Below are 25,866 nucleotides of genomic sequence, written 5' to 3'. Positions count from 1 at the left end.
TCATGGAGGGGGCAGTATTATAATAATCGCCAAATAGTTCTAGGGGCTTACATATAATAAATATATAAATAATATAATAAAATGCCCCATTACTTTTCACAAAACAGACTTTCAATGAGGAAGGGATTATGAGTTAATGAATGTGGTGAGTAGTATTAATCTTCTCAGCAGTCTGCCTGGAGTATTCCTCACTCGATACCTGCCAGACTCATTAACATCTCTGGTCTCATTTAATAAATGTGTTAAAATAGGCTTAAGTAGATTAGATTTTATTATAGATTTTGTCTGCTGGTCCATATATTAATGCCCCTGCAGGTCAGCCTGCCCACTCAATACGGTCTTCTACGGCGGTAACAGCTGGTAAAATATTCTCAAGCCAAATCAATCCAAAGTGAAGCGACAACACAAGACGACTTCACTGACATCAATACAACAGCGAGCAGACATAACCGCATCACTTTGATCAGAGCATTTGTGTGGCCTCATTCTGCCATGGATCCTGACAACCTGGAGGCAGAGGCAAGAAAGGACATGCCATGATTAGGTGTGCATCTGAGGCTAACCACACACACACACACCTCTCGCCGGTTTCTAACAAACATGACAGCTTGACATTGCACCTGGGTTCGATTCATCTGGATTGGGTCCCAGACAAGTGTGAAGAAGAGAGACAGCACGGGAACTGAGACAAGGAGAGTTTGCAGCCCTCCTAGTAACCTTGTAGAAACATTGCAGCTTTTGCACATTTTGAGCAATGCTCAGCCGCTGCATGTACAGTATATGGATGATTTTCAATAAACGCACACTCTGGCCGCACACATTCACACTCTCATCCTCGGAGGTACTTCAGACTGTTTGATGAGATTCAGTTGCCATGGAGACAGCTGAAAGTGATTGATTGGCCAGCACCTGAAAAGTGCTCACCGAAACTTCTAGATCAACCAGTTATTTTTAAAGGCCCTGTGGGAAATCTCAGCATGAAGGACGTGAATCAAAAGAAAGTTTGCTACGTCTATGCTGAAGGTCACTGCAAAAAGTGCTGGCACAATTAAAGACGGCTCTCCCGTTTGCGTCGCACATTAACGAGTAGAAGTTCGCGCCGGCACAGTTCTGAGACCAGATATATGACCCTGGACCACAAAATCAGTCATTAGGGTCATTTTTTTAAAATTGAGATTTGACCATCATCTGAAAGATGAATAAATAGGCGTTCCATTGGTGTATTTGTAAGGATATGACAATATTTGGCCGAGATACAATTATTTGAAAATCTGGAATCTGAATTGGGTCCAAAAAAAGTCTAAATATCGAGAAAAAACGCCTATAAACTTGTCCTTAGCAATGCATGTTATTACTAAAAATACATTTTTGATACAATTACGGTAGGCAATTTACAAGACATCTTCATGAAACATCATCTTTACTTAATAGCCTAATGATGTTCGGCATAAAATAAAATACGATCATTTTGACCCATACATTGCATCGTTGGCTATTGCCACAAACATACCCGTGCGACTTATGACTGGTTTTGTGGTCCAGGGTCACATATCTGTCCTTCAGCTGCTTCCGTGGTTAAGAAATAACTGTGAAAATGAGAATCATCATGAGAAATCAGAGATCAAATTAATACTTCTCCTTGGAGATGCCGCAAGGACAGTCTTAAAAGCATCTCACATTTAATTCCACCCCTTTTCCATCATGTTATTCATCTATCAGAGAAGAATGCCGTTTTATTTCTATAGCTCAATTTATAAGCATGACATCAGCAATGTCAAGGTCACTGGTTTGATTCCAAAACATATATTTCATCGGTAAGTTGCAGTATAGTCTGGCAAATATATAAATGTAGACGTCAAATATCTTTTTTGAGTTTTCACTTCTCTGCCAGTTCATTGGTCACTTTCTTATACGCAGGCATGAACAGATCCTCTCTCGGGACTGGACACGACTCTATATCACACTGGGGCGCTGACAGGGCCGGAGACAGGACAGAAAGGCAAAGTCTGAGAAACAACGTCACAAATGCTTTTCTCTATGCAAGGACAATGATAAAGTGAGAAGGCAAAACTAAGCAATTCGTAACCATTTCACAGACAACTTGTGCTGCGTCAGGATCTTGTGAACTGAATACGAAGTGCAACACTGAGAAGAAACTCTCCTCGGTGGACAATAGCAGAATTTTGCCCTTTATGGCCGTAATTTAAAACACAATAAATGTATTGTCTACTACTAGAATTAAAGATACTACTACTTTAAGTTCTGTTTACAAATATGCACCTATATTAGTCTTGCAAATGGAGTCAAAAACTGGATGAACTGCATTTTAAACGCAGTATAACATCGCCCTCCAGTGGATGTTTGAAGGATTGGTCTTCCAATCCTTAATTTCCTTAATTCCTCCTGTCCTTAATTTCACCTTTAAGTTTATTAAATGGAAATCTTTTGTATTTATTATAGACGTCTTCGCTGTTACTATTAAACAATTTAATGCATCCTTGATGAATACAAGTATTTTTTTTAAATGATATAATTATAATAAATCTCTCTCTCCTCCCCAAACAAGGGGAGGGGGTAACATGATGCATTAAAAGCCAGGGGGTTAAAACTTTTTGAATTTGAAGATCAAGGTCAATAAAATTATACTTGATTTATATTTTCCGGGAAACGCAAGTATCTTCTGCTGCTTCCACAGAGCAGAACTAAATAAAATAAAAAATAAAATAAAAATATTTAAACAAAAACAGGAAAATTTGGACATCTTTAATCTGTTCTAAAGTTTTCACACCCTAGCTCTTAATGTATTTCGTTTCCTTAAACACGCCTGAACCAGCTGGTCAGTGTCTAACTAGAGCCTTGTAAGACACTGATTAGTTGGTCTGTTTGCTTGTTGTTTATTTGAATAGGGACAGATACAAAAATCGACATAGATTATTACATAAAGAACAATCCGATGCATGTATCACAGTGTTTATAGCCAGGGTTAATTCGCAACACCTGTCCCAAGTAAGGCTTTTAACAGTTAAGAAATAATAAATAAATAAAAATGACACTGTATAAAATCAAATGTCCAGAATACATGTATAAAAGAAACCAGTTAGCACCAAACAAACAAAATATATCAGATAAACACGTCCTTAAACTCGCACACCCTTCATACGGCATGATCACACCGCTGCTGCTGTAAGAACCAAGTTTTTGTTACTTTTTTTTTAAGGCGGACAGTTTAGTTTGTTTTTATGTTTGTTGGAAGCCAATTCCACAGATTGGCTCCTTTCACAGAAACATTTTTTGGGGGGGCAAAAGATTTTTTACAAAAGGGAACTTTACAGTCTCCACATGTAGCAGCTCTTGATGATCTGGAGAACTCCAGTCGGTTCACTAATTTACACAGTGGCTCAGGTGCAAGTCCAGTCAAACATTTAAAAAACAACATTAACATCTAAGATTAACAAAATTTACGATTTTATGTTTACTTAAAATGTAACAATGGTGAAATTTTTTAGGGCACGGTTATAAAGCCTCTCAATCGGCTTTAGAGTAGTTTGGCTAGTCAGGGACCAAACAGTGGTCCAGAATGACAAGTGGGACAGGATCATAGCGTTCAGAAACTCAAATGTCAAATGGCTCCTGATCATTCTGAAACGATTCATGCTGGCCTTCATTTTTCTTGAGATTTTTTTAATATGACTTAAAATTTAGCTGAGAATCTAAAATGACTCCTAAATATTTTTCTTGTTCTACCTGACCGATGAGTTCACCATTCATTTTAATGTTAAGATCATTTATTATCCGTGTTCTTTTTATAGAAAAGCACATAGATTTCGTTTTCCTCAGAGTAAGTGATAGACATGAGTTGTTAATCCAATTAGACACTTTCTCAAGACTTTTGGTCAGTGTACTGCCGGTAACAGCAGGGCTTTTACCTTTGTTTTTACACCTGGTTCAGGTGTGTTTATTTGGTGTTGCAGAACAATGGCCCTCCAGGACTGATTTTTTGAAACCCCTGCTCTTAAGCATTTGTAAACGTTTGAACCTTTTTAATAGTTGTTTTTAAGTCCTTCAATCACCCTCCGTGTGAAAAGACATATCTCAAAATCATACAGTCACTGCTGGAGAGGGTTCAAAAATGCAACAGATGCTGGAAAACAGGGCCTGGAGGATTTTTCTGAAAAACATCGGGCAGTTTAACTGCTCAGAAGAAACAAGAGACTCATGAACATCCATCACAAAACAAAAAAACAGCCGTGGATCATTTAGGTCATGGGCGTCGGAAGCAAATAAAAAGTGGGTGGGTCAGTAGCATCTAAGGCAAAATATGATAGGTGGGGAAATTGTTTTGCGGGGGGTCTGGGGGGCTAAAAAAATGATTTCATAGATGTGATTTCCTGCATTATGGTGCGTTTGAGGCCATATCCCTTTCCTATACCAAAAAAGACCTCAAACCAATCAATATCAATAGTCTAATAAAAAGGCTATATTCATAAAACTGCCATAGAAATCAACAGTTTCACAGATAATGATAATGAATAAGTTGCATGTTTTTTATGCTCCGTATCCAGACTGAAAAAGTGCCATTTACTAAACGATTGATTGGGCCAGACAAAATGACAGAAATCACTAAATTATTTACCGTGGCTATAGAGTAGGGGTAAGACGCACGGCATCAAGTTGACGCATATCGAGCATCGGTTCGAATTCGCCTTTTGCCACACTCGCTCTACTCCCTTTCCCCATCACATCAGATCGGAAAGGTATTTATTTTCAATAAAAAAAATAGAAAATATTAGAAAAGGGGGAAATAAAGCGTTTAACATGTGTTTAATAATAGTCAATGTAAGCAGACATGTGCTGAATTAGAAACGATAAAAGTGAGTGAGTCCAATATCATTGGTCTTAAAAAGTGGGTGGGTCTTATCCCACCCACACACAATGGTTCCGACGCCCATTTAGGAAATGGCGCTGTATTAAGAATCAAGAGTACATAAACTTTTGTACAGGTCATTTGTATAAATTCAGCTTGTGAACTATATGTACAGTAAACATTTTTTATGTAAAATATCTTATGTATATAACATGCATTTTGTATGATCCCTCTTATTGTGTTAATTATTCACATTTTCTGCAATATTCTGCAACATTCAGTTAAATAAGACACTCTTAGAAAACCATTTCGTCTTAACCTTTTTAATATAAAGCTTTTGCTTTTATACAAACATCAAAGACATAAGGCTTTCTTTTTTTCTTTTTACATAAATTACATTTCAAATACATAGCAATACTGTGATTATATTGTCAGATTTTACACTATATTGTTATTGTTAATTTAAAAAAAGATCTGCTACTGAAAATAAAGGTGAAAGTCCATTAAGATGAGTTTTAATCTGCTTTTCTTTACAAATAATAAGTCTGTAATAAAAGGTGGGTAGTAAATGTGAACATTAATAACTTTTCGTAAAAGCGTCTACTTATGAGGAGGTCTGAATTTAATCCTATCTGTACAAGAACAAGGAGCACACTAAAGACAGAGAAGAGATCATACACAACCCTGATGTCAGTAAGATCTTTTTACATGGCTGAACCCGCGTATCCTGACTATGGCAGACAGTCAATTACCGATTTGATCGCTTTTGGTAGGATTGAAAAAGACAATGACCAAAAATAATCCAGCATCATCTTCTGAGAAGAGCGACGTTGTGCTGTAAACAACTGTCTGAATTTTCTAAACGCATCAGATAAAAAAAACAACAAAAAAAACTTTTTAAAATGTTATATTCTCAAAGCCGATTAGTTAATGCTGCAGACTATAAAACTCAGAAGTTGCAGGTCAGTTCAAGAACTGCTGAGTTAGTGTGAAGACAATCCTGCTGTCATTTTACCCTTGAGAATCCAATAAGCAACCATTATCCTATGAACCTCAAATCATCTTCAGATGAGCCTATGCTGATAAGGTCACATCTCGCCTGCGGTAATTACATTGCAAAAATGTTTCAGATCGACATCAACGTAAACATATAACTGCCTTCACACTTTCACTTCACATTTAATGACATTGAGCGCCAGGCCGAGAGAATGCAAGATAGAGAGATCGTGTGCAAGAGCTTTTCGTGCCTTTGTGCCATTGGTTGTCTATGGGAAGACATCTCACAGGTGCCCACGGGTCTGTCAGCCCAGCTGCACGTCCATGTCGATGGGACACAGCACGTATCTGGGGTCAAGTTTAGGCCGGAAGTCACCAAAGTTTTTTGAAGCCTCGGTCCCGAAAACATCAAGCACTTTTCTGTTCATCAGAGCAAACCTGGACAAAGGAATCAATAACTTTATGTGTTCAAGAAGACTTATTAATCAATTTGATTTTCCATTTATACTCACCTGCCCTTCGTCAGCCGCAGTAGAAACTTCCAGTATGACGGTCTCAGATTTTGCACTTCCATAACCGCCTGCTCAGATCCATCCAGGACATATTAAACAAAATTATTTAAAAATAAATCACATGAACTATGGGCATGCTTCCAGTAGGTTTTTGAAACTGTCTTGAATTCATTGCGTTGTAATTTAAAGCTTGACAAAGCAATTTTTGTCTTTCTTTAATTTAAACCGCACGTGGCGTGATTCTCATTCAGTTCACACCCGAGTCATCAATAAGTCACACGGGCACAAACCACTTCTGCATGTTAATGTAGTTTGTATTTTCCCTTTGTATAGAACTGTCCTTGGGTATCCAGAAGGTGCTTTGGGTAGATTTTTAAAAAACATTTTGAACTCACCGCTTGAAAACAGATGGCGGTGGAGATGGCATAGATTACTGTATCAGCCTCTGGGAAGTACGGAAACCGGCCTGCCTCGATCCCTTTGAAATACAACGTCTAAAAAGACAGTGATTAGATTATTAACAGTGTACACACAAACACATATGCAAACACTTAATATGTAAATATTTTATATTTTAAATAATATGTAAACTCTTTTTAAAATCCCAAAATATCTATTGAACCTTTATATGAACGGTATACTTTTTTCTTTAGTTTTTTTCATGGTTGTTTATGAATCATATTTAGAATATAAGACTTTTATGGTCATTTATTGACAGAAAAAAATGGCAAAAAAAGAATAAAACTTGGTTATAAATATATATTAATAATATATACTCTGATCAGGTAAAACATTATGACCACCTTCCTATTATGTTGGTCCCTCTTTTGCTGCCAAAACAGCACTGACCCATCGAGGCATGGACTCCACTAGACCCCTGAAGGTGTGCTGTGGTATCTGGCAACAAGATGTTAGCAGCAGATCCTTTAAGTCCTGTAAGTTGCGTGGATCGGACTTGTTTGTTCAGCATATCATTGATTGAGATCTGGGGAATTTAGAGTCAACACCTCAAATTTATCGTTGTGCTCCTCAAACCATTCCTGAACCTTTTTGGCTTTGTGGCAGGGCACATTATCCTGCTGAAAGAGGCCACAACCTCTGCAACATGGCTTAAGTAGGTGGTACGTGTCAAAGTAACATCCACATGGATGGCAGGACCCAAGGTTTCCCAGCAGAACATTGCCCAAAGCATCACACTGCCTCCGCCGGCTTGCCTTCTTCCCATAGTGCATCCAGGTACCATGTGTTCCCCAGGTAAGCCACGCACATGAACCCGGCCATCGTGATGTAAAAAAAACGTGATTCATCAGACCAGGCCACCTTCTTCCATTGCACCGTGGCCCAGTTCAGCATGGGCATTGGGCACCCTGACTGGTCTGAAGCTATACAGGCCCATACGCAACAAACTGCGATACACTGTGTATTCTGACACCTTTCTATCAGAACCAGCAGTAACTTCTTGAGCAATTTGAGCTACAGTAGCTCATGTTTGATCGGACCACATGGGCCAGCCTTTGCTCCCCACGTGCATCAATGAGCCTTGGCCACCCATGACCCTGTCACCGGTTCACTGCTGTTACTTCCTTTGACCACTTTTGATAGACCACTGCAGACCGGGTACACCCCACAAGAGCTGCAGTTTTGGAGAGGATCTGACCCAGTCGTCTAGCCATCACAATTTGGCCCTTGTCAAACTCGCTCAAATCCTTACGCTTGACCATTTTTCCTGCTTCTGACACATCAACTTCGAGGACAAAATGTTCACTTGTTGCCTAATATATCCCCACCCACTAACAGGTGCCGTGATGAAGAGATAATTAGTGTTATTCACTTTACCTGTCATAATGTTATGCCTGATCAGTGTATAAAAGTTTTATAAATATAAAATACTGAACCAGCCACCAGAGACATCATTGAGGAGGCTTACTCATTTGAAACCGTTAAACAAGTAAAAGCAAGAAAACGGTTACCTCCACTAGTTTGGAGAAGAGGTACATGGAGATAGAGGTGCTCTTGTAGAAGAACATTGATGTGCCAGCAAGAAAACCTTAAAAGAGAAAAAGGTGAGCTGAGAATCTCTAATCTGACTGTGCAAAAGGAAAGGGGTTCAAAATACAATTTACCTGCTATGAGAGCGTGGAGCTCGTCGTCCAGGTTCCGCATCCATCGCAGTAAACAGCTTGTGCCCTTTTTATAAAATAGAAGTGAGATGAAAAGAGAGAAATAAATCACATCTGAAAAAAAAAATTACTGAGAAAGGTGAAGGAAACTAAAGTTGCAGCGAAACGTGCTGTCTCAAAAGGAAAAAAAACCTGCACTCAATCTTAGTGAAGTACCTTGTATATACTGACAAAAGATCCCAGGAAAGCTCCTAGCTGGAAGTTCTCTTTGTTGTAGAGCAGCCAGAGCAGACGAGAGGGTTTGGTGAAGGCCTGTCTGAATGCTGATGGAACCTTCAAACAGCATTGAATGAGGTAACCCACGCTGAACATCCGGATGAAACCCTTTAAAAACACAAGGCAAGCATCTCAGAAGCTGCTCTCCAGAACACATCCAGCTGTCGGTTAGAGAGCAAAGGGCACTGCTATATCGACAGAGCCTTTCACCCAGATAAACGCTACACTTTTATGCATTCAGCCTCTCTCCCATTCAAACACACGTGCTCAGAACAAACAGATGAATGGTTTGAGAAACAGCAGGGTTACGTGGTCTCAGACTCTTACTTTAACACAGTAGGAGATGCAGTTGTCTTGATAGTGTTTGCAACATCTATGCCTGGGTCCATGTTTGCATCTAAAGGGGACAACACACGCACAATGAATGCAAATGCACAATACGTTATGAAGCAGGGGAACATTCACACATGACAATAAAGCTTAGCTGACTGATGAATAAACATGAATGCAAATTTACTCAGAGTGGCAAATGCAAGTAAAACCATTTTTTACCCACTACCAACAGCACTGAAATTAATAATTGAGCACTGAAATTAATAATAATTTTTCAAAAAGCGTTTTTTATAATAATAATAATATGCTGCATTTACGAACTTAAAACCTATTTGACGAATCATGCATTTCCAAAGCAAGATTTTCCCAAGGATTTTTTTCATAATAATAGAGGATATTTCACAAATGCCAGTCAACAGGCAGTGGGCGGTGCTTGGCGCTGAGTGGATAATCCTTGGTTGATTGGCATTTGTGAAATGTTCTCTATTATTATGAAAAAAATCTTTGGGAAAATTGTGCTTTGGAAATGCATGATTCGTCAAATAGGTGTCATTCATAAATGCAGCATTTTATTATGAAAAACGGCTTTTTGAAAAAGCATATTTAATAATGCATTTTTTATTTATTTTTAAACATAACAATAGTGTGTGGAAGAGGTAATTGTGAAATATATTAAATAATTAATGTTGTGTTTTCATATAATTTACAAAATATATAGGTGAATTACTTAGATAATATGTAATCAAATTAATTATTTCACAATAAACTGTTAACATTTATTTGTTGTTTTGTTGAATTTAATATTTATTGAATGATTTCATTTTGAGTAATTTGGTATCAGTATTGTATTCAAACTTGAATACAATACTGATACCAAATGACTTAAAATGAAATAATGTGAAACACTCACATAGAGTCTAGGAGTTTGCGTGTAAATGCTCTGATGCAGCTCCCCCTGGAGGCAGGCGCGTGCTCTGGTCTCTCATCGGGTGGCTGCGCGTCTCTCTCTGAACCCTGCGCGTACGCTTGCTCAGCCAGAGAAGAGTGTGTCGGGATCTCCTCCTTCCCAACTATAAATCTGCCAAGCAAGACACAAAATCTCCTTTAACAGCCTGACATGACTTTATACTCTGAACAGGGTGTTTCCTATTAGGGGCTTAGGATTAAGAGTACAAGAGTAAATAAATCGAGCTATAAGTTTAATAAATCAATAAATAAACTTACTTTAAGGCAGAGAAAGCAAAGCCATTCAGTCCATCTTTACATCTGAAGATAAAACCAGAAATGTGAAGGGTCAACGTTTGTAATTGAACAACTAGGTTTTTATATGTTCTGATGAGTATGCTTGTCTTCTTAAAGGGATAGTTCACTCACAAATTAAGTTGTGCCAAACCTGTATAAACAAAATATCTTCTTTTATAGATTTGGAACAACTTTAGGAAGTGAGTAAATGACAGAATTTTCATTTTGAGTAAACTATCCCTTTTATAACTATACTTTTAACGCTGGTCCTGGAGGACCTCAGCAGGTCTTAGAGCCTTTACTAATGAGATGATGATGTGTTAAAAAAAACAAGATAACCAGTGCTGGTGGCCTCCAGGACCAATAAGCTGACCGACTGACCTGAAGAAAAACATGTAGAGAGATGCAGTCAGGCAGAAGAGAAGAACCTGCGGGGGAAAGTGGAAAATATGAGAGAGACATCACACAAAACTTTATGAACAGGTCAGGGTTAGTTCAAAGCAATAATGCTTTCGCAAGCATGCTGTATCAATAGCACTAAATGATCCCACTGCATGATGATATTGAGATAGAGATACACTATCATTCAATTTGGTGTATTTTTATACAAAGAAGTATACAGTATACAAGGAAGAATTATGCTCACCAAGGCTGTAAAACCACTAATATTGTAAAATATCTTTACAATATAAAATATATTAAAATAGGAAAGTCGCTTTTTTAATGTAATTTATTCCTGTGATAGCAAAGCTGAATTTTCAGCATCATTACTCCAGTCTTCAGTATCAAATGAGCCTTCAGAAATCCTTCTAATATGCAGATTTGCTCCTTTAAATGTCAATGTTTAAAGGAGTTGTGCTGCTTAAAAATGTTGTGGAAGCCGTGACACATTTTTTCAGGATTCTTAGATGCCGCTTAGAAATCTTTTTAATATTATAAATATATTTACTGTCGTTTTTCATTAACTGAATGCATCCTTGCTGACTGAACATTAATTTCTTGAAAAAAACAAACATTAACCTCAAACTTTTCAACTGTGGAGTAAACTGTAACGTACCTCTCCGTGTTTCATAGGCTTGACGAGACCCCTCGTGACAGCCATCCGAAAAATTGTCTCCGTTGCCTGGAAATGACACAGAGCACTCGAGATCAAAATCAGCTTAGGGTTCCTTGAAACAGATCATTTTAATCACAGCTTTCCAGAAACAGTAACATAAGTGACAGATAACAGATGCAATGTTGACTACTGCCAGGAAATGGTCATGCAAGTCTGAACGAACTGTCAGGAAAACTTAACGCAGTGGAACTGAAAAGAAGCGATGCGGAATTGTCTTACCAGGTTTGCCATGTAAATTGTAAGAAGACCTCTCCTGCATAAGACAGACAAATTACATAAGAACTCTATAAATAGGAGTAATTGATTTTTTGTGACATTGTTATTACAAGTTCACTGTGTGCCGATGTTAAGGCCCAGTAACACCAGTAATAATCAATAAAGAAAGAAAGAGTTAAAGAGCTCAATTGGTGTGGATGCTAATATAGTTATCATTATTGTTATCTATATTTGTCATCCATTGTGTGAACGGGACTTTAATCTTTTTCATCAGAGAAAACGTCCATAAACAAGTTCAGTGTAAATGTGGATTAAACTTTGCATGACATGTGTATAAAAGAAAGGCCAAGTGAAAACCTGTACACATTAGGGCTAACCTGCTTTTCCGCTCAATTAGTATGGCGATGTATGAGGCCGGCAGTGCCGCCCCAAAGCCGGCAGACCAGGAGTAGAAACGTCCCAAAAGCTTCCTGAATATCAGAATAAAAAGGAAACAATGGAAAGGACAGCAGGTCATTTATAATCATAAACTAGACAACAGAGCTGACAGAAGTGTTTTCAACCGAGGATAATATCGCTGCTGAATATTTGTCTCATTTAGAAGAGATTTTAATTTATTCAAAAATTAAGTGAACTACATTCTGCTCATGCAGAATAACCATCATAAATCCAAAAGTTTATCTCAGTGTATAATTTATTCAATGTGTCAATGGTTTTAACAATCCTATTTTGGCGAATACGTGCGTAGACTTTGAACAGCTGATAAGGACAGTAACTCAAAGGTTGTTTTACAGCTCGTTCCAACAACTGTATACGTGGGACGGCAAACGTTTCCCAGTATTGCTTGTCAGCAGAATTGTGTTAAGATTACCGGAGAATGCAGAAAAACGCAATGTAGAGGCCTCCATTTGCAGTCAGGAAAGACGTGGATTGCAGGATCTCAGGAAGCAGCCTTTTCTTGTAATAATCCTTTTTCCTCCTCCTTAAAATGGCTGCAATCTTGAACACAGAAAAAAATCAATTATACGGCATGTTAAGGAAATGTCCTGTTATTCAAACAGTTCAATTTCTGACTTTACTCTAAGCTTTTAAAGTCCCCAAGAAATTAAAATGGATTTTTTTAAAATGGAATATTGTAGTATTTATTATAAATGACTTGTGATTTATGCAATCAAAAATAATGAGCTTATGTGGCACAATAGACTACCGTGGCAGTCATTTTTGTGGCGGCATTACACAAACACATTGGTTTCTGTAGATGCCGACACTGGTTTGTCACCCATAAACCACTGACCTACAGTCTAATGATCGACTGAGCCATAGGTTTTGCGAAACTGAATCGAATTCCAGCACTGCAACCCTACAGGTGTTGCTCCACTGTGAACTGCAGTTTTGCAATGGAAGCAAATGACACATCCAAAGTTAACACAATGATGATCCCTCTGCCAGATGTATAAAGACTGAAAGCCAAGTCATCACAGTAAAGGAGGCCTACAAGACAACATTCCCAGATGAATAAATATACAAATGTGGCATTTAGCCAACAAACACAATAAAATCAAAATGGACAATCCTTTTTTAAATCCAATATTGTTGTATTTACAATAAATTATTTATTCGTGCACAGCATCATTAGCAGTGTGGGGAGTAAAGTTACATGTAACTAAATTACATCAATTAATAATTACAAAATAAATTTAACTGTAATCAGTTACTGAAAAAAAAACTTTCTTTCTGTAAAAAGCTAGGATATGTTGAATAATATGAATTTGTTGCTTTCCTGATATTCAAAGGCCATTTAGTAAACTGATGCTATTCTGATGCTTTTGTCTGATGCTTTAATCTTATTTAAATTTGCAGAGTACCCCGTCTGCCAATTACATCATCCGCACGTACGCTGAAAACGTTAGGCTACAACCTTGTTGAGAGTTGCCACCATGGCAAATGATAAAAAAAGGTGCTTTAGTGCTGGAAAATATAAAAATAATCAAAAATGTATTACGTGTAAATCTACCCTACACTGATTATTAGGGCCCGAGCAACAATGGTTGCTACCAGTGTACTTAATGAGGGACAAATCGTGAACAAATTGTTCAAACCGGATTTCCCAAGAGATAATGCTTCCCCTGCTTCTCCTATGAGGGTTAGGATTAGGATTAGATGAGGATTTTGGATAGGGAGTTAGGGACAATAGGTAGCAGCCTCCCCACTGAATGAGCCAATCAGAAGTAAGGGAGTAAGAAATTCTCTAGAACCATTCAACCGATTCATTGAAAAAATGCAAAACTCCAAAAACGATTCGTTCACGAATCTGACATAATAACTATATTGCAACGTCTTAATGTAACCCAGTAAAAATAATGGGCAAGTAAAACAACACAACCTAAACCTTGCTTTGGTCAACAGTAATAGTTAATGTTAAATCTGCAGTTTAATGAGAATGATTGCGCAAATGTAATAGACAAATCAGGCAGTTTATTATTGAATTAAGTGCGGCATAATTTCAATTCACCGCATAATTTAAAGAACAATGTAATGCAAAAACAAAAACGAAAGTGCCTAAATTTTGCACAAATTTCCGCAAAGAAGCATTTGACAGTTAGATAACTATCAGTCGTTTTCTCTCTCGGCTCACCTGAGCATGTCACATGTCTAACGACCTTTCCTGGACACTTTAAAAGCTGGTTAATATAAAACATGACGGCGTGAGACACACTTTTGTGTTTTTATTTCTAAACACCTGTTTAGCAACTGTTACGGGCCCTCGCATCGTCCTGCAGGACTCTGATGTAAGTTAGCTGTCAGGCTAACTGCGCCCTTGCCAGGGTGAATTAATTAACGGTTAGATCCGCTTAGTTCCACTCACCAGATACAGAGGAGCATATATCTTGAATGAGACCTCCAGAGCACCGGCTGTCACCTGCAGGGTGGAGGTCGTACATGAGGAACTCCATGTGTGCCCTATCTCATAGCAGCTATGCGGTATGGACTTGCTGAGAGCAGCCATGTTTAGCACCGCACTTCAGAATCGGGAGCGCGTCCACTGTTTCTTGCAAGAGCGCTCCCGATGGACGTGCGCGCACACGGGGTGGGCAGAAAATGAGAAATGACCTATGGAAATGACCAGATACCATAACCGCCTGCCAGTTATTGCTTTCCTTGTTATATAATATATACATTTATTAACTACGGTATGTAACAATTAATAATGCTGTCAAATCGATTAATCGCGTGTAAATTTCGTGTTGGAAAAAGATTCGTGTTTACATGTGTATAATTATGTTTATATAAATACAGTCATGTATATATTTAAGAAATATTTGCAATTTATTATAACAAACAATAAGTGCTGTCAAATCGATTAGTAACATACGAAATAAAAGTGCGTCGTTTACATTGTGTACTGTATAATGATTTAGACTTTCAGTCTAACTAAAGCGAAACACTTAACTGTAGTAAACACTTTTTAGCCGGAGGGTTTGTTGTTTAATTATTTTAAAATGATATTGACTTTGAAATGACCTTTTATGCATTGCGGCAACCATTTGAAATCCATCTCGATTAATAAAGAGAAAATATTGGCACCCTTTAACAGTTAGCGAACACATACTATAAATTGCATATACAACTTTTATTATAAATATAAGATGTAATAAAATTAAATAAATTACATTTAATGTATTGCTATAATTAGTGAGCACAAAATATTATGCTAATATCATACGACAATTACTTTACATGTAAATAAAACTAGGTAACAAAGTTAGAACTCCACGAACTTGCATTAGTGTTTTTTTTCTTCAGTAGATAATAGAACTGCATTATTCCAAGAGCCACGGCAGAGGGCGATGCAAGGTGCAAAGTGTACATCCTCAATAATTTGCAATATTACTAAAATCACTGTATAACAAAAAAATAGTCAACACTTATCAGATCTCTGATAATTAATATTTTTGGGGAAAAGGGGTTGAGTTAACAGCACAATAATGATCTAATCTGCACAAAAATAACACTACAAGGACTTCAATCACTACATAGAGTAATGGCATTGATATAACTTGATAAATATAATAGCATTAACTTTCAAGAATATTAAACTGTTGGATTTACACTGCATTTTGTTATACACCAATAATTATTTCAAAGAAATGACAAGGATGCTGACAGCTCAAGTGCCTTTATTGGGACCAGGAAAAACAGCTCAGAGCCACTCAATATTTAATGTGGATGGCTTTTCCTTAAAAAAAAAAAAAAAAATACAAAAAGAATGGGGCTAGATATTAAATACACAACACTTGAAAAGCTAAGACCGTGACAAAGACACACAGGCTTGTGACATCAGTCATCCTCATCCCAGTCCTTCTTTCCTTGTGGAGCTTTGGGTCCACCAGCCGGCTTGGCCATTATAATCTGGGGAGAAGCAGACATAATATTCATAATCAGATACTTAAAAACAAATGGGGCAAAAGACGGTCAACTGTGAGCAGTGCAAAATCCTGCGATGAAAGTGTTTTTAGTGCATGCGGCATGCAAGTAAACTGCACTAAAAATCCCCAGACGACGAGTTAGTGATGCTTGTGAAGAGCAAAACTAGATAGTTATAAAACAACCAGTCCTTAGTCCGATCATCAGCTCATATTCAAGATGAAATTATCCAATTAAAAAAGTTATAGGATGAAAAACATCTGAATTTGTGTTACTGCAAACTCAAATAATTAAAAAAGTTAATCAATGCTTCTCAGGTCAGTTAAAACAGCACAACTCATCAAATATGTAACAAATGTTATCTGTGATGTAATGACTGCAGTCAGGCTAGACTTTCATCAAACATTTCAGGGTGAATTTCCACACAGTGTTCATGCAACCCGGTTCACTCCAGTGGTTAAGCACTCCAAACAGTGGCTTTGGTTTTATTTGTGCACCTTTGCTATCATTTTTGATTTCTTATCAATGATGTGTATCAAATTTGTCTGGTTCGTCTTCCCAACCGTCCTTGTCCCAGTGTCCTTGCTGTTTGGGGGCTCTGGGTCCCCCTGCTGCCTTTGCCATAATGATCTGGCATACACACATCACATTATAATCCCAAAAAAAAGAGAACAGGCTAACAAAGCACCTGAATTGATGAATATGGATGGAATGAGAAATTCAATGATATGCAAATAGTTGTAAAGTGAAGCACTAACCTGATCCACACGGAGGATGGTGACGGCTGCATTTGTGGCCAGTTTGATGCCCCAGTACTTGACCAGGTATGGGTCGAGGATACCGGCCTCCTTCATGTCCTTCACTGCAGGCCCCTCTCCCTAAACGGTTTAAAAAGTACATAGACATCAATAAAACCATGACAGGGTACCTACAGTTTTTAAAATCTAATTGAAGGCTCAAGACCTTTTTTAAGACCTGGACAAATAAAACGATTACCGTATGGGTAGGGTAGAGCAACGTCTATGGTAACATAGTACAAGTTCAAATAATAGAAATATATTTTGTAAATATAGTGATAAACATTACATTGTTAGACTTTTTATTTATTTATAAAAAAGCATGTCAAAATGATAAACACTTTTTTTTTTACTTCCGCCTAAGTCTAGTGTGAACTTTCGGATTAAACAATCCGTGGTGCGTTGAGCAGCACAAGATGAGCAATTTAGGTTTTTTTTAGAAAATGAAAGATTTGAACATTCTTGGAAACATTTGGGATTATGCAAGTATATAAGTCAACAAAATATATAACATTGTTCTGGGGGTTATGGGATATTTTAAATCCATAAATCTTACATATTGTGCCTTTATTTCTCTGACAGTAGGTGGAACAGTAAAAACATTTGCTTTTTTAAATCATATACAATAAAATAAATTGCATTAACACCACTACAACCACCACAAGGAAACCATTGCTTTAATTCATCAACAGTAGATCGTAAGAAATCGCCTGGCATAAATGTGTGGTATTCATTGACTGCGCTCCGCTGTGAAACTATGCATGTGTAAAAGGCATAGCAGCGCCATAATTATACTTTGAAAAGGGCAGCACTCACAATTAAATCATCGACTTTTGCAGTTTAATATTCAAATTCAAATTAATTAGCATTTTACTGTCCCCAAATTTAAGACCTCTTGAAATAATTAAGTCTTCTATTTTTATACCATTTAAGATATTTAAGACTTGTTATAGCCTTAAACTTGATACAACTAAATTCAAGACTTTAAGGACCCACAGGGATCCTATTTAAAATGCATGATTTAGGGTCCTTGTCTATTTATTTCAGGTTTGCTTCCTCTAAATTAAAAATAGCTTCTCTTCTCCCTTTGCTTTTTAAACTCGGCACCCTTACAAAGCAAGCGTTTGTTGCGGGCCCCTCACCTCAATATCAAAGCCATAGTTCTTGTTGCCCTCGTGGTGTGTGGCGTACAATTTGGAGATCAGCTCATTGCCCTTCACGCCAGAGTTTTCAGCCAGAGAACGGGGCACTACTTCAAATGCCTCTGCAAACTTCTTGATGGCATACTGCTCCAGGCCTGGGCAAGACTTTAGAGGACGTGTACAAATTATTTACACTTTTCAAGTTTCATCAACAGCAAAAGAAAATTAGCTTGATGTACTTACTTCTCCATAGGACGTGAGTTGTTTTGCAAGCTCAATTTCAGTGGCACCGGCACCTGGACAAAGACGTGCGTCCTGCGGGGGACACAGTTCTGTTACGGTCACATTTTTTCATGATTTAATTAGAAGTGGATTTGAGATGTGGTTGGTTTTTAAACTAACTCACCCTGACAAGGACTTTAAAGGTGTTTACTCCATCATCGATGGCACGCTCAATGTCATCCATCAGGTTGTCTGTGGACCCACGGATTACTAAAGTAGAAATGGCGCCATCCTCTTTATCTAGAAATAGGAGTGAGATGGCATGAGCTGTCTGGATACATCACTGCCAGACTAAACCACATTTACAACGCACAGTTTGCTAATCAAGCCACAGAATGTCAAGAAAACAAGTCACACAGACATCTGCATCTAAGTAGTATGTTGCAGATGTCTGTGTGATGTGACTTGTGAATCTAACGACTGCTTAGCTCATATCACAAACCTTGCAAATTATTATTATTGTTATACTTTGTTCTCAAATTGTTCATGTTAATAGCATTGTGTGACTGAGTGCATTTAGTGTGTATCAGCATTCCCTATAGATTTAAATTTTTTGTACAGTCTAATCTTAGGCTTTTGGCTCCGGGTAATTCTCCAGTTGTCACTGATGATTGTCATTTGGGCTTTTCTGGATTACAATCCGCCATCAAAATGATACATTTAATTATTCCAGCTGCTGTAAGAAAAGGCTAAAAATGACCCGCCACCTGCAGTATCCTCACACGTGATACAAATCCTAATACTCCTTTATGTGTACAGACGTGACATAATGAAACAAAGAACGGCACCATGCTCGAATAGCCTAAGGAAATCTACCAGTACCACTCAAATTATAGCATGTTACTACAAATTTAAGGTTGTGAATCGTGCTAAGGTAAGGAGTTTGAACACTGGCTGGTTATGTACATTTTTAACCAAAAAAAGTAACGAACTGCAGCTTTTAACTGTAATTTATTGCGGTGATGGTCAAGCTGAATTTTCAGCCATCATTACTCCAGTCTTCAGTTTCACATTATTCTAATAGGCTGATTTGCTGCTAATTTTTTTTTGACTAATTTAATGCATCTTTTCTGAATAAAAGTATACTTTATTTTATTTTTTTTAATCTAGCCGGCCACAAAATTTGGACATAGTATGCATGAAAAATGTGTTGGAATTTCTTTACCATGTTTGAAGACCACAACCTGGGTATCTCCAACCTCAGACAGGTATACACTGTCACAGTGTCCCATCTCTTCTGGAGTCGGGGGAGTCTGTTTGTCCAGAAGAAAAATAAACAACTGAGTCTGACACCGAGTGACCATAATGAGGCAAACTGGCCAACTCACTGCTTTACACAAAGAGGTGCAAGTGAAGTAGAGCTATAATCCAGTCTGGAAAATCAAGATTAACTCACCAATCTGGGCAATGCCGTGGCTCCAACAGTTTTGCATAGTCTTCTGAGGTCCCATTTTGAATTTAGCCTTGGTGAAGAACAAACAGCGTTCATAAATGTCAGACATATAGATACAGTCTCATTTAAAAAAGAAAAAAAGAACAGCAACCAAAAGGAAGGGATCTTCCTCTCTCACCTGACTACCATGAGCTTATACTTGTTGGCGTAATGAAGGGCCATATCAGCAATTTTGCCCCCTGTCACCACCACATTGGCACCTGAATCAGCAATAGTCTTCACTTGGAGCTCCATCAGGTCCTCTTCTCCTTTACTGAAATTCATGAGCTCTGCTGCATTCTTTATAAGTACCGTTCCCTATAAAATATCAGATATAAATGTTGAAGGAAGAAAGCCCAAACAGCCATAAAATCAAAAGGAGAATGTGATTTATTGCACTTTTTTGTGCAGAAATCAGATTTTTACAAATCCGTTTCAAGCGACATTCTTATGTAGTTTAAAATCCTTTTCAAATCACATTTCTGGAAATTAGTTTCAGTCTGACTGCTCTGATCGGATTTTGCGTGGTTTGTGACTTTCTCACGCCATGAAAAACTTAAATGCCAAATGTTGTTATAGAAAACATGCTGAAAGACGCTGCAGAAACAAGGTTGTGTTGTTGCCAAGTGCCGGTCGGGCAAAAAAATAAATAACGACATAGCATGTTTTCAAACCAGCGGAAGCAACACGGGTGGCATAAAGCCACACACATCAGCCTCATATGGTTCTGCCACGGCCTCAGAAGACCCAGTAGTCCTGCACGGAGGTTACATAATGGCATGTTGTAAATAAGACAACATCTGCATTGCAAACACATTATGTTGAGGTTGTTGTTGCTGTTTTTGGCTTATGCCTACCATTGCAATGTCATTGCCATAGAAACCAATGCAGATATTCTGGAAAACGAAAGAGCTGCATGGACAAACAAATCGGATCTGAACAGTTGCAATACACAGTCAAACATTAAATCAGTTTCCAATTGGATTCGCATAAAAATGTGTCTGAACAAGGCTATAGAGACACAAGATGGGCAGTACAAAGACACTTAATCCAATGAGCTTTTTCTACCTTGGTTTCAGTAACCATGCAGTCAAACGGACAGGAGAACACTGCTATCTTTGCATCTTTCACTGATGTGAGGTCTCCTTCTGTCTCTTTCTTAAATACCATCCCATGAAGCATTGTAGAAGAGTTCAGTCCACAGCCCTACACACACACAAAAACAAAACACTGAAGTTGACCCACATACACTCTAGAAATCATTTCATTTAAAGCAATGCCTAAATTCAACAGTACTTTAAGCTTACCAAAATCTTGCACACTCTGACATTATCGACATTGAAATTGCCAGACTCAGGGAATATAGAGACTGTAAAATAAAGGTAATATGACACAATAAATCAAACTTATTACAAAATTATCTTTTGATTTTTTAAAATGAACAAATTCATGCCTTACCACAGGCCTGTGCAATGAGGTTGGCCAGGAAGTCCTCGTTGCCATACTGTTTGCTCATGACAGCTGAGCGGATCATGGCTGTGGCTTCATCCAGATTGTGCAGGTCCTTAGCAGACGAGCAGACGCAATCGGGCAGAATTTCCAGAGCTTTCTTACATGCCAACTCATAGCCTTCAATCACCTAGGGTAAGTAATCACCAATCATCAACTCAGGCTAATAAACTGTGTATAATGCAAATAAATGTATATATTAGTTCTAAACGTATATACTTGCAAGGACAAAATATTATGAATTAATCATTAGGGTAGAAAAATAAATAAAAAAGAAATCACATGAATCATGATCTGTTTTTTGTGTTGTTGTTTTTTTACAGTTAACCGATTTACTACACTTTAACTTCACAGTACTAAAAGTTATTGACACAGTGTTATTAAATCACAATAATCTGTGAAAAAGCACTCAATGTGGTGCTCGCGCTGACAGACACACAGCGCAAGCACAGATGCTCTCTCAGATACACGTAATCCCTTAAATCAGTGGTTCCCAAACTTTTTGGAATGGAGTACCCCTGAGGAATTTACCATCTTTCTGCATACCCCTTCTCTTCCACTCTCACCTTTTCCATTTAGGGTGCAAATATTGTCCCTTACTTGACTTTCCAGTGCATTTTTTTCATAAGACCTTCATAACAATTAATAACATTTTATTTTTAAAAGTGCTCAATACAGAAATATGAAATGATGATTAAAAAATGAAGTGATTCTTTGAAATATTAAACTAAAGCGGCCAGTCTTAATGCGCGAGTCACTCATTCATTCAGTAACGAAGCAAGTAGCTATGTAAATGAATCATTGAATCAATGACTTTCACTAACAATTCTGCTGTGGCTTTCGTTGGAACCATTATTCTGTTGCAAAATAGAGAAAATACTGACAATACTTATTGTCAAATTAACATAACTTAAAGGGATAGTTCACCCAAAATTTAAAATTTGATGTCTATCTGCTTACCCCCAGGGCATCCAGGATGTAGGTGTCTTTGTTTCTTCAGTAGAACACAAATTAAAATTAACTCCAACCACTGCTCGTATAATGCATGCCAATGGGGTCTAATTCTACTGCAACGGTTTGAGTTAAAAATCTTCATGTGTTCTACTGAAGAAACAAACACGATTAAAAATCAAGAATCGATTTTTAAAATGATTCATGACCTCAAGAATCTTTCTGAATCGATTCGTGAGGTACCAAATGATTGTCACCCTTATAAATCATACAACCTTTCATTTCGATGACATTTCAAATACATTATTTCTAAATGAAAATAATAATACGTTTTGTATGGGAACCAAACTTTGGAAATTTGCCACGATTTCCTAAAATGTTTTAAAAGATGATGAAAACCTATATCCTTACAGTAGATGTGTTTACAATGCATCCAAATAATTATTTTATAATTGGATTGATGGCTCAATTAGCTTTCATGTAAACAACTAAATTGATGGAGCTGGATCTGGGGGGAAAAAAATTGGTTTCGGATTGAAGGGGTTGATGTAGACCTGGAATAATCTAATCAACAGGACAAAATTAAAAAGAAAAATCTTAAATCTGGCTATTTTCTCTGTCAGACTACGTACATTTAAGATCATATGAACATGTACATATTTATTAGGGATTCATATATTGGTCTGTGGAGGAGACTGAATAATTCATATTTACTACATATTTGCTTAAAAACAAATTCTGATATAAATGTCAGCTTTCTTTTTAGATAAACCATCAAGTCAGAAACAACAATTATACTGGCAGCATCTCTGGCGCCATTATCCCAGTGACTTCGTTTTGGTGGATTTTTTTTGGAATTCATGTAATGCAGATGTAAACTAAAATGTGAATCAGATTTCAAAGTTTAGGGTTCATTTAAACAGGACTTTAAGAATCTTACATCAGTTTGGATTTATTCTGATTAATGACATGTAAACTTAACATACATAGTGACATACTGCATTAGAGCTGTTGTTTACTGACCTCTGACACAGACAGGCCCATCCTCAGCAGCTCCTCGGCAAGCTCCAGCAGAGCACCGGCAAACACCAGCACAAAGTTTGTGCCATCGCCTACTTCCTGCTCTTGCATGTGAGATGCCATCACGATCATTTTGGCTGCTGGGTGCTGAACCTTGGAGGAGGGGAGAAATAGACATACAATAAATGGAGATATTCTTCTAAAATTATAAGCATTAAATGTGCAGTAAGTGATGTCTGTGAAACACTGCTGATATTTGAAATCAACCCAAACCGACACACTCCTCCCTTCATTGCTCCGCCCCCAACATGCACAAACACACAACGTAAGAGTGGGTGTCTCTTTATCATAGCTGCAGTGAAGCAAAATTAGTTCTGTAAAATATAAATATTATTATTATTATATTATTGTTACATTTATTCTTAAATACTTTTTGGGCTTGATTTCATTGTGTTGTGAACTTTGCTTTTAAAATTTCATAGTGCTGTGCACTACTCGGCCACCGTACAATCCACTTTCAACAACGTTTTTTCAGAAATCACTTACTGCACCTTCAATTAATTTGTTTATCACAACTACTAATATTTACCTCCAGCTCTCTCAGAATAGTGGCAGCATCATTTGTGACAAAGAGTTTCTCCAAGTGGTTGATGACCATTTTGTTCATACCTGTAAAGAATTAAATAAACATGAACAGTCCAGTGCTATTACTTAATAAGGTCTCAGACATTACAGTAAACAAATAAGCCTCACCATTGGGTCCATATGCAGTTCTTGTGGTCTGTGCCAGTTCCTTACATGCCTGGATGTTCCTGTAAACAGCCTCCTCAAGACCCGAATAGTGCTGATTGTGGAAAACAAATATAACATTTGTGGTATGTTAGTGGATCAAAACACAAAACCGTGTAAAACGCATCCTGATTTCCATTTTTTATTATAGTTAAATTTAAATGCAAGGCAGATAAAGTTGACATTTTCATAATGAATAGCATTATACATCTTTTTACATCATTATACAGCATTATTTTATCTTGTTTTTCCCCACTGCTTTCATAACTAAGATTTCAATAATTATGAACTAACAGTTATCATCAAAAGAAAACAAAGCAATGTTATAGTACGTTAGGGTGGACGGATGAGAAATAATAGTATTTTATAAATGGAATACTAATGCTAAAACGAAGCAATATCAAAACCTAACTATTTAAAAGGTAAATAAATCTTTACAAAGGTAAATAATTGCAAACCCTCAATATATAAATGATCAACAAACGAATGTGCAGAGATTAAGAATGGGGAACAGCACAAACCGACATTTTTATACAAGCAAAATAAGACTTACTGTTTGTAATTCTGACATTTAACAAGAACATTTATTTTTCTAATACTGTATGATTATAAGACAGTTGGATAAGTAATGGATGTGTGAGGAGTCTCTTGTCTGTCAGTGTCACATGTCTTCAGCTAACATGCTAACTTCATTCATCCGTTACTTTATAAAGGAACCCATTCTCCGTCTAACATTCGATATTTCATTAAGACCTAATGTTAATTACGGCCTTGTTCAAAACGTTAATATTTAGTTGAAGTCTCAAGCGTCTGGTAGATTTACCGGTAGTAGGACGGCATGAGGCCCATGTTCTAGAAACCTCTATGAGAAGTCACTGCGTGTGCTCTTAAAAACAACACAATACGAGCAAAACACTGTTTTAATAACCTTACCTTCGCACCATCCTTTAACATCTGGGCAAAGCCCGGGGCTTTGGGGACGTGAAGAGCCATTTTGACCAGATAAGGTGGATATTACACTGATGCTGGGTGAGGCTGCAGCGCACTGGAAGCATGCAGCTAAGAAAGAACAGGCGTTGCTGCAGAGAGCAGAAACACGGATTGCTAAACCAGATAGGCGAGATAGAAGAGCTTCGATTGAGTGCCCAGAAAAAAGGACACAAACACAAAAAGGAAAACTGCTAGCTATTTAATTATTATTATATAGCAGTCCCGCCAGCCGCGATTTTGTATTTATTTATTTTGTCGAATATTTTTTTTTAATTTTCCACTTTTTACTGATTTTGTGGTGGTAATTTGGAACAAATCTCAAAGTGCTAATAGCTAGCTATGTTAGTGGTATCCCCTTTAAAGAGATAGTTCACCGAAAAAATAAAATAAAATCATTTACTCACTCATTTACTCACCCTTAAATTGTACACCATTGACTTCCATAGTATTTTTTTCCTCATACTATGGAAGTCAATGGGGCCGATCAACTGTTTGCTTACCGATTAACTTTGTGTGTGTGTGTGTGTGTGTGTGCTTAATAACATGATTTGGCAATAAGCAAACAACAGTAAAACACATAGGCCTATTTACCTAAAATACTTAAAAGGTTCTCAAGTAATTAAAAAATCAAGCAAACAGTCCATAATAAAATAATAACAAATTAACAAAAGTTTATTTATTTAACATTTTATAGCCATTAATATATTTAACATATAGCATACATTTGTTATTCCGAAATGGGCCTAAATATTTGTTGATGTATAAAAAAAGTTTAATAGCTAATTGTAATAAAATATTTTTCATTATCTGGAAATATATATATATATAATAAACCATCCAGATATTTATGGAT

At 37.3% G+C, this 25,866-nt stretch overlaps 2 protein-coding genes across 3 annotated transcripts; both read right to left on the bottom strand.

Annotated features, from left to right (window-relative positions):
* Positions 1-5,954: 5,954 nt before the first annotated feature.
* Positions 5,955-14,737, bottom strand: tmem135 (transmembrane protein 135). The gene is made up of 15 exons (XM_067433546.1): positions 14,543-14,737; positions 12,548-12,675; positions 12,054-12,146; positions 11,680-11,713; positions 11,401-11,466; positions 10,725-10,771; positions 10,326-10,367; positions 10,012-10,179; positions 9,096-9,165; positions 8,709-8,876; positions 8,496-8,559; positions 8,343-8,419; positions 6,768-6,866; positions 6,373-6,440; positions 5,955-6,298 (listed from the first exon to the last, which is right to left on the bottom strand). Exons 1-15 carry the CDS (start codon positions 14,681-14,683, stop codon positions 6,166-6,168), a joined length of 1,398 nt encoding a protein of 465 aa, XP_067289647.1. The 5' UTR covers positions 14,684-14,737; the 3' UTR covers positions 5,955-6,165.
* Positions 14,738-15,837: 1,100 nt separating this feature from the next.
* Positions 15,838-25,116, bottom strand: cct8 (chaperonin containing TCP1, subunit 8 (theta)). 2 transcript variants are annotated; one of them, XM_067433432.1, is made up of 16 exons: positions 24,957-25,116; positions 23,988-24,078; positions 23,824-23,903; positions 23,238-23,387; positions 21,213-21,393; positions 21,062-21,123; positions 20,823-20,960; positions 19,894-20,072; positions 19,719-19,785; positions 19,488-19,575; positions 18,447-18,562; positions 18,284-18,355; positions 18,041-18,205; positions 16,860-16,979; positions 16,599-16,731; positions 15,838-16,086 (listed from the first exon to the last, which is right to left on the bottom strand). In XM_067433432.1, the coding sequence occupies exons 1-15, from the start codon at positions 25,014-25,016 to the stop codon at positions 16,624-16,626; spliced, it is 1,677 nt and encodes a 558-aa protein (XP_067289533.1). In that variant the 5' UTR covers positions 25,017-25,116; the 3' UTR covers positions 15,838-16,086; positions 16,599-16,623. The 2 variants fall into 2 exon arrangements, with proteins under 2 accessions (XP_067289533.1, XP_067289534.1); XM_067433433.1 differs by lacking the exon at positions 16,599-16,731.
* Positions 25,117-25,866: the final 750 nt, after the last annotated feature.

This window comes from Pseudorasbora parva, chromosome 23 (assembly GCF_024679245.1).
Source record: "Pseudorasbora parva isolate DD20220531a chromosome 23, ASM2467924v1, whole genome shotgun sequence".
In the NCBI taxonomy this organism is placed as follows: Eukaryota; Metazoa; Chordata; class Actinopteri; order Cypriniformes; family Gobionidae; genus Pseudorasbora; species Pseudorasbora parva.
The sequence above is the reverse complement of the archived record's forward strand: the minus strand, read 5'-3'. Positions and strand labels throughout refer to the sequence as shown.